Genomic DNA, 12,089 nt, shown 5'->3' on the forward strand with positions numbered 1-12,089 from the left:
TTTCTACTGTATTCTTACCTGTAAATTAGTTATGAATTTTGTAAGTAAGTGGAAATATTTATAATGGATAATGGACCACCCACCCACATGTATTTTTGAGGTCAATAAAATGGGAAACAAGGAATTTTTTGGAGTAGTCTAATCCAACAATCTCCTTAAAATCCAGCAAAAATTAATTTTTACGCTTCCCATTGAATGTCAGATTAGAGAGGCTTCACTGCAGATATTTTCTTTCGGTATTGTACATTTAGTACGCATTTGTACTTGTAATTGGAATAAACAGTGTGGGTCACAACTGATGAGAGAATAATAATGGCCACTGCATCACCCAAACCAAAGTAGTTGTTTATATTAATTGACATAGTCAAACAATTTTTGTACATATGACTTCCCACATCAGACCAGCACCAACATGGTCTCCTTTTGTGAATGTTAGAGTAGCAGTATTATTTTATGTGAAGGAAAACAAGCACCACACTACTCATCCTGGTCTGTAAAATCGTATTGAACCTACAACTTTGAATTGTTTATTAACAATTGAATCACTCTAATAGAGCAGTCACTCTATTAAAGCAGTCAGTGTATTAGAACAGTGTGTAGCGAGCTATGAGCTATGTGTGGCCCGATCACATTTTGTTTTGCACAATCTATCTTAATAACAATATGTAGAATGTTGCCAGAAGTGTTTTCCAGCAAATTGTCAAGTCCAGAGAGTAATCTAATATTTGTAAACAAAAGTAACAAAAAGGGTAACTTACAATAACAGTAGTTATATTAATAAATGTTATTAGGAAAAGTGTTCTGTTAGGTGTGAGTATTTAGTGTTAATTATTAAGATCACACACTAAAACTTTGCATTCCGCTTGCTTTTAGCCAATACTAGACTGCAATAAATAATTGCACCAGCCATTGTAGTCACAGAAATTATAGATGCTGCAATCAGAGAAGTTGACAGAAGAAATCCTGTGCATGAATTACATAATTCAATACTGCTCTAGGGCACTACATACCTGCAAGTGTAAGGATATTACCAGCACTGGAGACACTAGTTGATGAAGTTGGTGTTGAAGTTACTAATGATATACATGACAAGCACTTAGTGTAATATACGCTTTAATATACATTGGTACACACTAACCTACACAGATGTGACTACTACATTACTAATCAAACACCTCATCTTAACATACCTGTCATAATTGTTACAGTACTAGTAGAGTGGTCCATTACATTTGAGGTAATTACAACAGTATCTGATGGTATTGGCACCAAAGTGGGTGACAGTATAGTTGGACTTGAATCGGTTGGAGTTTTAGTAGCATTATCTACAGAATAAGTTAAAATGATCAATCAGAAAATTTTCTGTCAGACTTGAAGTAGCTACAGCAGTAGCTACCATATTAGCTATGAGTGGATTTTGTGATAATGTAAAACAATCTTAAAAACTTATTGTGATCTCAAAAGGATGCATTTTTGTGCTTACATTGTATGTCCATTGTAGGCAGAATGGTGGAGACGTCTGTATAAATGGTTGATGTGGGTGACAGTTCCAGAAGAGTAGAATTACCTGTACATGTGGATTCAATAATATAATACATGCACAAGTGCATATTATCCACACCAACAATTATTGAAAATATTTATGCACATCAGTGACATGATGCATGCACCAATTCAGACATATGTAGTTTATTGTAAATATTTTATACAATAATAATGTTCTTGTATGCATACAAAAATACAGAGAAGTCTTAGGACTGGTTGAAAGTGATTTTTTAAAAAATTATATTATTTTGTCAATCAAAACATAGTAGTGTAATAAATGAGACCAGGAATATGGAAATAAGGCATGGGGGTGCAAACTACAGCCCATCACACACACACACACACACACACACACACACACACACACACACACAAACACACACACACACACACACACACACACACGCACACACACACACACACCCAGAGGTCACATCTCTGCTTTTGAATAGAGTATTTGCATTTTGCATCTTGTCTTTTAAATGACCACAGCATAACAACATAAAATGTTATGAGTCATGAACGTTTCAGAAAAGTATGTAAATTTTATGTGCCCACATACATTCCCTATTTTCGTGGGCATGATAGCAAATTACAAGTTAATTACAGGGGTAACTTCAGGGTGATTTCTTAAGTTTCTAGAAAGTGGTCAAGCGTATTCAAGCAGTTAAAATATATTTTATAGACCCCTGATTTTAAGCTATCAATTAGTTTAGTTGTATGTGTGTATGTAATTACCCTGCATGCACTAAACAATTCAAGTTAATTCAAATACTTACATATCCTGTCCATTGTTAAAGTAGATGATATTTGTAGAAAGGTGGAGACATCAATATCAGCAAGTGTTGATGTAGGTGACATTTTGGTAACAGTAGAATTACCTGTATTTGTGCATTATTCAATGTGCATGTGCAAGAGCACCTAATTAATACAGACACAATTTAATCATAGGAAGTGGAAGGGTGGTAGAGTTGGGGGTGCCCAAAATTTATGTTGGTAGTAGTAGTAAGTGTGCAAAACACACCCAGCATACAAAGTATGCTAATTTTAGGGGGGTCTGGGGGCATGCCCCCCCTGGAAAATATGAATCAGGAGATTGAATTTGGGGGCATTTTTGGTGGATTTAGCTGTCAATAAAATGCTATCTATTTTAATACATGCTTGACTATTGTATTAGGGTGACTGCTATTTTGGGGTGACTGCTCTATTAGAGTATCTCGATAGTGATTGCCCAGTTTCTGGAAACCTTGCAGGAGTTCACGTGATGACTATTGCACAATACAGCTTTTAGTTACCTCCTCTTCCACTGCCTATGTTGATGTATATGGTGCCAAACTATATTCAAAAGGTAGATGCTGTAATAGTATGAAAAAAAGCAACACAACTCTACTATAACCCTGTGATACATCTGATATCACTTTTAATGATTATTGCACAGTATTTTAATATCCAGAATCCTAATTTTGAGGATGACTTTATGACACCACAAATAGCTATAATTTGTAATCCTGAACAGTCACTAAATTGCTTTAAGTTGCAAATTATGAAATAATATAATATTTGTCAACCCAACTTGTCATCACAAAATTAGCTGCAATAGTACAACCATGCATAAACTTCCAAAAGTTAAATCTCATATTTTTATCACAAACACAGATCTACACCAGACATCTTAATTCTTTTTTTTGAACTCATGTGTCTGTACATATTAATTTGTACACAGGTTACCATGGCAAAAATTATGCTAAGATTTGTATATTTATGGCTGTTAGTTTTCATATCTAGTTTTTATACTTAAGCAATAATTTTGTAACTTAGGTAAGCTCTCATTCAGCCTGACATTTTGTAGTACCAGATTTAAAATAAAATGTAAGTTATTTTTTGTAATGTCCATTGGGTTTCAAAACAACGTATCTAGCTTCACATACTTCCTAGTTTGTACATTTACTCATTATTTTCTGTAAGAAGGTAGACTTGCTGAAATTCATAGTATGAGGATTTTAGAAATTTTGTTTTATGATATCATGAACACAGATTATGGATCTTTTAGCAATGTGTGCTTTGAAACACTGCAAACATGTATAACCACAATAAAAGCAGTGAATTATAAAATACTAATGAACAGAGCATTTGTTGAAAGAATAATGGACACTGTAAAGTGGGGTATAAAATGAATGCGTGGGTGGGCGAGTAAAAACTTTTGGGAGTTTATGCCTGGTTGCACTAAAGTATGTGTAACAGACTAGGCTTGTTGCTAGTACATGCAAACATGTTACATTGTACTCACTTCTGAAGTAACATTCCTTCATTGTGTGAAACACTGTTCTGTCTGAATCATAGAAGTCTCTATACAAAACTGTTACACTGCAAAAATTTTCTGATGCAGGAACTGATGTCCACTCATAAACAGGATTGAAATTATGAGCTGCACATTTTAGCATGTTGACCTATATTATGAAACAATACACACATACTGTTGCACTTATATTATAAATTATATTTAAAATTAATATAGTTTGTTATATACAATTTGTATACACAAATTTTTCAGCTAAGTATTTTATTTAACTAGTTATATTAAACTTCTGAGCATCAACTGTGTGGTTACTGCTTTTGACATTTTGGCTCTAATACAAGGCATCTAATAATATAAGAAAGTGGCTATACCAATTTGTACAAAAACAAGTGAATGATTTTATTGCTTAGCCGCTTTACTAACATAAACATCATCTAATTTTCCACCATTAATATCTTTATCATTGAATTTATTCATGTGTGGTACAACTTAATTCATACTATTTCATATTAGATATGGTGCCATTAAAATTACCAATCGTATCATGCTCAAAGAACCTGAGTGATAAGTAAAATCAATAAAATATATATATATATATTGTGGAAGCAGGGCCGGTTCTTTTTTTAACATTGGGTGGGCCAAACTGTTATAATATACTTGACAGGGATAAGTCACTGCACACTGTGCTTGTAAAATGCAAAGCATTTTGCACTCTAGGGGGTCTGGGGGCATGTCCCCCCAGTATAGTAAAATGTTTTGAAATTTAGATGCTTCAGAATGAAAATTATGATAATTTGGACAGAAAATTTGTTACAAATAATCAGTAGTCTTATAGCTAGTATCCAGCTTAAAATTTTTGTCAGTCCATATTTCCATTTATTGAAAGCTACCGACAATGCAGTATTGGTAGATCAACCAGTTAATATTAATATTAAATTTACAAAAGCTTGTTGTATAATCTATGTATTTTCTGCTCCCTGTGGAAAATGTGACAAAACATTTCTTTATCATAATACTGAAGAAAGCTAAACTCAGTAAACCATGCATCTTGTCCAGTTCAATAATGACACATGTTGTCACATATGTTGAGGCCCTAAAAACCTAAATAAATACCATAAACGCCTGTCCTAATAAAGGCCAGGGGCGTTACTTTACCAGGTCCATGGTGTGAGATAACAATCGTGAATGACCTCCTACAACAATTACTAACTCCAATACTAACTCCATCTTTATGTCAGTACTGAAACTAACTAGTCCAAAAACACTGCTTAGACTTAGACAAAAGTGGAACGATACGATACCATTCATAATACCATACCTGTTTCACTGCCCTTACAAAAGTCTCAATACACTGTAAAACGATTTTGTCATTTTAACAAATTGTTTGTTACCACCGTTTTGTAATTTGTTGTTTGGATGCAAAAAATTGGCCAAACTAGAAATTAGAGAACGATTATAACAAAAAATTGTTAAAATGACAAAATCGTTTTTACAGTGTAGTAGAAGTGAAGTTTATCCTTTATTTCACTGGTAGCAGTGAAAAAGTTGTAATTGCAATTTCAGCGGCTAGAATTTATGTTAACAATGTAGTGCCAATTAATGTTGACATGTGTTTAGTACATAGTGACAGATTGTGTACATAGCAATGCTAATGCACAGTATGCGCATATGTAGCAAGTGTGGTACATGTATTAACTGGGTATAGCAGTGAAATTTGGGATAAATACCACTCTTGTTGCATTGAAAATGGAAATTAAATTCTGCTTCACCTTGTGAAATTTTACACATTTTGAATGCAACACTTGTGGTATTTATCTCAAATTTCACTGCTACCCATGCTATTAGTAGTATGTGTTGGGATACACTGTAAAAATAAGTATTGAATACTGTGGCAAATAGCAAGCGTCACAGGAATTTTATTGTGACGGTCACTAAAATTTACACTGTTTGCCACAGTATTCGCTACTTATTTTTTGGGGTATAATATTGGAACCTGTGGTTTGTCAGTCTAAGTAGCACTTTGGACTAGTAATTCTAATGCTGATATAACATGGAATAAATTGTGCATGATTTTTGTTTTGTGGTATGCAAAGTTCATAATTGTATGTGAAGTCTCTTATTGGAGAAGCAAAAAAATACTGGATTTAGTGAATGTAGCTAGCCACCAATCAACAAATCGTATCCACCATTTTCTATGACATTAAGACAAATGGTGCATGGATGTGAATTATTGATTGGTGGCCAGCTACAAGTCTGTTAGCACTAACCCAATTCTCTTGGTTCCTGTTCAATAAGATCCTTCACATATAATTATGAACTGTGCTTACCACACAGCAAACATCATACACAATTTATTTCCAGCATTGGAATTATTAGTCCAAAGCGCTACCTAGACTGAGTCATCTTCAGACTTCAGAGTCCAGGTCAGAATGATATGCAGATTAACAAACTATTCTAGCAATCTATACTGAAAAGGACGTTTGACGATGAGATAAATTTCACAAACTAAAGAAGAATTCTGCTGCCTGCCTGACTGGCTGCAGCATGAAGCCAAGCCACATGTATAACATAAGCAATAAAAGTCAATGTGCTGTACTGTAATTTTTATGGATTTTAGTAAAGCATTTGATTGAGTACCCCACTGTAATTCACTTCTATTGCTTAAACATTATGGTATTAGGAACTCTGTTCTACTCTGGATTCAATCCTTTTTATCATTGATCAAATTATATGCAGCAGGTCATTTGTGGCAGTAGTTGTTCTTGCAATGCAAATTTGGTGAGTGGTGTGCCTCAAGACTCAGTTTTGGGACCCCTGCTGCTTCTACCTTATGTCAATGACATCCCTAACTACACCTGCATATATATCACCTCAACATGCCAATTGTATGCAGATGATTGTATTTTATATAAACTATTATTGACTCCTCTGCTGATGCAGCTACTGTGTTGTACAGAGTGATTTATTAAATCTTGAAGAATAGGAGAACGGATGGAAAATGTTACTGAATATCGATAAATGCAGTGTTCTAAGAGTACCTTTGAAAAGGAGGACATTGATTAAAGATACACTTTGCATTACCTTCCTCCAGCATCAGTCAACACAGCAAAGTATTAAAGGTATCATAAAAGATTCTAGGTTATCATTTAATGGCCACAATGGTAAGATAGCAAACTCTACACTCTTTTTCCTTCGCAGTAATTTCAGCTGTTGTCAGCATAAAGTTAAATCTGAATTGTATCTAAGCCTATCATGGACTATTCCACTGTATATCAGAATGGGCTCCTCACACTAATCGTGCCATTAAACAGCTAGATTCAGTTCAGCATCTTGGTGCTCATTCAGATTATCGCCACACCAGTAGTGTTGCATCCATGTTGTCAAAATTGCAGTCGTCCAGCACTGTGACACAACTCAAGAAAGCTTGTTTGATTACGTTTAACAGAATTATTCATGAAATTGTTAATATTCCACTACTTGTTTACATTTTTTAGCCATCAAGACCATCAAAAGGAAACCATCTTTAATACACACATCCAGCAGTCTATGTAGATCCTTATAAATTTAGCTTCAACCTGTCCACACAATCAAGCTCTGAAACAATTTACCATCACATACACCTGTATTATTGATTGCAGCTCATTAGATGGTTTTAAGGATAACATTAATTGATAATGACTTTATTTCCTTCTTCACCTTTCCTCCAATTGTAATATACCCATTAATGTGAGGTCATAAAATTATTATTATTATTATTATATAAAGTTGTAATAGAACAGTCAGAGGATTTAAAGGATAGAAGAAGTTGTATCCTATATTTCTGATGTCATAATGAGGGGAAATTTATATGGTAAAATAATTGCTTATTACATTACGTACATTGGAACTTTCTAACCTTATTTTGTCCATTTCTACAATTTATTTTGATTTTGCACCACTGAAGTTTTTCTTGCTTTAAAATGTCCTCTACTGAATCATGATCTTCATGTACTGGACTCCATGTCACATTCACTATATTATTCGTTGGTCCACTGGAACATGTCAGTGCCACTTGGGGATTCTGAAAACCTGGAAAACAATTTAAAATTTTTCATTGTCACAGCAATTCCAAAACAGCCAAACTGTACAAAACTGCCCATTAGGTAGCAGATTTTTTTATTTTATCAGTAATTATACAAGTTTTATATGTATTTGAATATCAAGAGTACATAATAAAGAGGAGAGTGTCTAACTTCCATATGTGCTATCAAAAATGAGCACGTAAAGACCGTTGGCTCTTTTGATGGTGTTGATAATCCATGGTTCACACGCGCTGGCCCGCGGGATTCACAAATTACAAACTACGCACGTGAACGATAAAAATGGCGTCGAGGTCCAGGAGTGTCAAAACTCGAAAGGAGGTGAAGTCTAACACGGACGACTCTGATGAAACTAGCAAGCTCTCTGTCAAACGGACTCGTAAACAGACGAAGTGTAGTGACGGCACTAGCAAGCTCCCTGCCAAATGGACTCCGAGTAAGCAGAGGAACTTTAGTGACGGTACTGAGCAAATCAGCAAGCTCCCTGCCAAACGTACTAGGAAGGAAACAAAGTGTGACGACTCTGAACGATTGACCAGCAAGTAGGCACGTAAGAATGCATAACTGCCAACGGACACCGATCAGCAATCAACCAGCCAGCCTTCTACACATAAACGCAGGGGCGGATCCGGGGGGGGGGGGGGGGGGCTTTGGGGGCGTAAGCCCCCCCCCCCCCTCTTCATATTTAGGCTTTACGTGATCAATATGCTGAGTATTATAATGAAATTTTGTCTTAGCATAATTATATGATCACTAATAATACAAATACTCATAAAACCACCTTATAAACATCTTTCCAAGGTATTGTCAGTGGATTTATGCTAAAGTTTATGTAACAAGGACCCGGATCAGCATTGGAGGTGTACAAGATCGAGATACTCTAATAGAGCAGTCAGCTAACTACTCTAATAGAACATTCACTGGAAACATGTAGTTGGTTCTGTTAAGGAATTTTTCCAAATCTGCCTGCACCTATACATATATGCAATGAAGTGCATTGGTTTGTTTAAAGGGCTTCATTCATCCACTTGTGTAGTTAATATCTAATCAAAAACAGCCAAGCTGTGAAAAAAGGTGCGGCCCCCAAAAAGGCCATGGTGAAAAAAGATGTGAAATCCAAGGTGGCGGCCAAGAAATGGCTGTGATGGTAGGTTAATGGTTACATTTTAATAACAACAATTCAGGTGAATTTGGTGCCAAGACCAAGCGGCACAAAATTCACCTGAATTGTCGTTATTAAAATGTAACCATTAACCTACCATCACAGCCATTTCTTGGCCGCCACCTTGGATTTCACATCTTTTTTCACCATGGCCTTTTTGGGGGCCGCACCTTTTTTCACAGCTTGGTTGTTTTTGATTAGATATCACTTCTTTTTGTATTTGTATACTGCAAAGCCGGCCTATGGCTGGCTTTGGGGCTTTTTTAACCCATGTGTTTTTTTCTTTACTACAGGAAGAAGAAAAGAACTTAAAGAAGACTTTTAGTACTTCAATTATTTTTGATTTCATTAGTAATTATACAAATTATATACATATATTTATTAAATGCCCATTATTCCCCACAGGATATTTTTTTGCAGCTGATCTCTCTACTGGGTGACTTGAAATATAGCTGAACTATATACAGGATGGTTTCTTTGTAGCTGAACTCTCTACAAGGTAACCTCTTCTAGCTGGTCTCTCTACAGGGTATTTTGTTTCTAGCTGAACTCTCTACAGGTGATTTGTTTGCAGCTAAACTCTCTACATGGTGGTGTCTTTGTAGCCGAACTCTCTACATGATGGTTTCTTTGTAGCTGAACTCTCTATAAGGTGACTTCGTCTAGCTGAACTCTCTACAGGGTGATTTTTTGTAGCTGAACTCTCTGTAGGGTGATTTGTTTGCAGCTGAACTCTCTACATGATGGTTTCTTTGTAGCTGAACTCTCTACAAGGTGACTTCGTCCAGCTGATCTCTCTACGGGGTGATTTGTTTCTAGCTGAACTATCTACAGGTGATTTGTTTGCAGCTAAACTCTCTACTAGGTGGTTTCTTTGTAGCTGAACTCTCTACAAGGTAACTTCTTCTCTACAGGGTGATTTGTTGTAGTTGAATTCTCTACAAGGTAGTTTGTATGAGGCTGAACTCTCTACATGGCGGTTTCTTTGTAGCTGAACTCTCTACAGAGTGATTTGTTTGCAGCTGAACTCTCTACATGATGGTTTCTTTGTAACTGAACACTCTACAAGGTGACTTCTTCTAGCTGATCTTTCTACAGGGTGAATTGTTGTAGCTGAACTATCTACAAGGTAACTTCTTCTAACTGATCTCTATACAGGGTAATTTGTTTGTAGTTGAATTCTGTACAGGTAGTTTCTTTGTAGCTGAACTCTGTACATGATGGTTTCTTTGTATCTTTACAAGGTGACTTCTTTTAGCTGAACTCTCTACGGGGTAATTTCTTTGTAGCTGAACTCTCTATATGATGGTTTCTTTGTAACTGAACTCTCTACAAGGTAACTTCTTCTAGCTGATCTTTCTACTGGGTGATTTGTTTGCAGCTGAACTCTCTACATGGTGGTTTCTTTGTTGCTGATCTCTCTACAGGGTGATTTGTTTGTAACTGAACTCTGTACAAGTGCGTTTTTGTGGGTGATCTCACTGCAGGTTGATTTGTTTGTAGCTGAACTCACTAAAGGGTGATTTTGCTTGTATATAGCTGAACTCCTTGCATTGTATCTAGTTTCTAGCTGATCTCTCTACAGGGTGATTTGTTTGTAGCTGATCTCTCTACAAGTTGATTTGTGTGTAGCTGATCTCTCTGCAGGTTGATTAATTTGCAGCCGATCTCTCTACAAGGTAATTTGTTTGTAGCTGAACTGTCTGTAAAGTGATTTATTTGTAGCTGATCTCTCTGCAGGTTGATTTGTTTTAGCTGAACTCTCTACAGGGTGATTTACTTGTAGCTGAACTCCTTACATTGTGTCTAGTTTCTAGCTGATCTCTCTACAGGGTGATTTGTTTGTAGCTGATCTCTCTACAAGTTGATTTGTGTGTAGCTGATCTTTCTACTGGTTGATTTGTTTGTAGCCAATCTCTCTATTGGGTAATTTGTTTGTAGCTAAACTCTGTACAAGGTGCTTTTTTGTAGGTGATCTCACTGCAGGTTGATTTGTTTGTAGCTGAACTTACTAAAGGGTGATTTGCTTGTAGCTGAACTCCTTACATTGTGTCTAGTTTCTAGCTGATCTCTCTACAGGGTGATTTGTTTGTAGCTGAACTCTCTATAAGGTGATTTGTTTGTAGCTGAACTCTCTACATGGTGGTTTCTTTGTTGCTGAACTCTCTACAGGGTGTTTTGCTTGTAGCTACTCTCTACAGGGTGATTTGTTTCTAGTTTATCTCTCTACAGGTTTATTTGTGTGTAACTGATCTCTCTACAAGCTGATTTGTTTGTAGCTGAATTCTCTGCAAAGTGTTTTGTTTGTAGCTGACCTCTCTTCAGGGTGATTTGTTTCTAGCTGATCTCTCTACAGGGTGATTTTTTGTAGCTGACCTCTCTTCAGGGTGATTTGTTTCTAGCTGATATCTCTACAGGGTGATTTTCTGTAGCTGACCTCTCTTCAGGGTGATTTGTTTCTAGCTGATCGCTCTACAGGTTGGTTTGTTTGTAGCTGAACTCTCTACACGGTGATTTGCTTGTAGCTGAACTCCTTACATTGTGTTTAGTTTGTAGCTGATCTCTCTACAGGGTGATTTGTTTGTAGCTGATCTCTCTACAAGTTGAATTGTGTGTAGCTAATCTCTCTGGAGGTTGATTTGTTTGTAGCCGATCTCTCCACAAGGTAATTTATTTGTAGCTGAACTATCTAAAAGGTGATTTGTTTGTAGCTGATCTCTCTGCAGGTTGATTTGTTTTAGATGAGCTCTCTACAGGGTAATTTATTTGTAGCTGAACTCCTTACATTGTGTGTAGTTTCTAGCTGATCTCTCTACAGGGTGATTTCTTTGTAGTTGATCTCTCTATAAGTTGATTTGTGTGTGGCTGATCTCTCTGCAGGTTGATTTGTTTGTAGCCGATCTCTCTATAGGGTAATTTGTTTCTAGCTGATCTCTCTACAGGGTGATTTTTTTTGTAGCTGACCTCTCTTCAGGGTGATTTGTTTCTAGCTGATATCTCTACAGGG

General features: G+C 36.2%; 1 protein-coding gene across 1 annotated transcript in view; it reads right to left on the reverse strand.

Moving 5' to 3' along the window:
* Positions 1 to 719: 719 nt before the first annotated feature.
* Positions 720 to 12,089, reverse strand: part of LOC136248669 (uncharacterized) — a 45,001-nt gene continuing 33,631 nt past the window's right edge. Inside the window, exons 3-9 of the mRNA XM_066040450.1 lie at positions 7,737 to 7,909; positions 3,833 to 3,992; positions 2,325 to 2,426; positions 1,484 to 1,567; positions 1,191 to 1,325; positions 1,011 to 1,073; positions 720 to 963 (exon numbers count right to left, since the gene is read on the reverse strand). Coding sequence (XP_065896522.1) covers positions 845 to 963; positions 1,011 to 1,073; positions 1,191 to 1,325; positions 1,484 to 1,567; positions 2,325 to 2,426; positions 3,833 to 3,992; positions 7,737 to 7,909 — 836 coding nt within the window. The 3' untranslated portion in view covers positions 720 to 844. The remainder of the gene's footprint in view (positions 964 to 1,010; positions 1,074 to 1,190; positions 1,326 to 1,483; positions 1,568 to 2,324; positions 2,427 to 3,832; positions 3,993 to 7,736; positions 7,910 to 12,089) is intronic.

The sequence above is a fragment of the Dysidea avara genome, chromosome 1, assembly GCF_963678975.1.
Source record: "Dysidea avara chromosome 1, odDysAvar1.4, whole genome shotgun sequence".
In the NCBI taxonomy this organism is placed as follows: Eukaryota; Metazoa; Porifera; class Demospongiae; order Dictyoceratida; family Dysideidae; genus Dysidea; species Dysidea avara.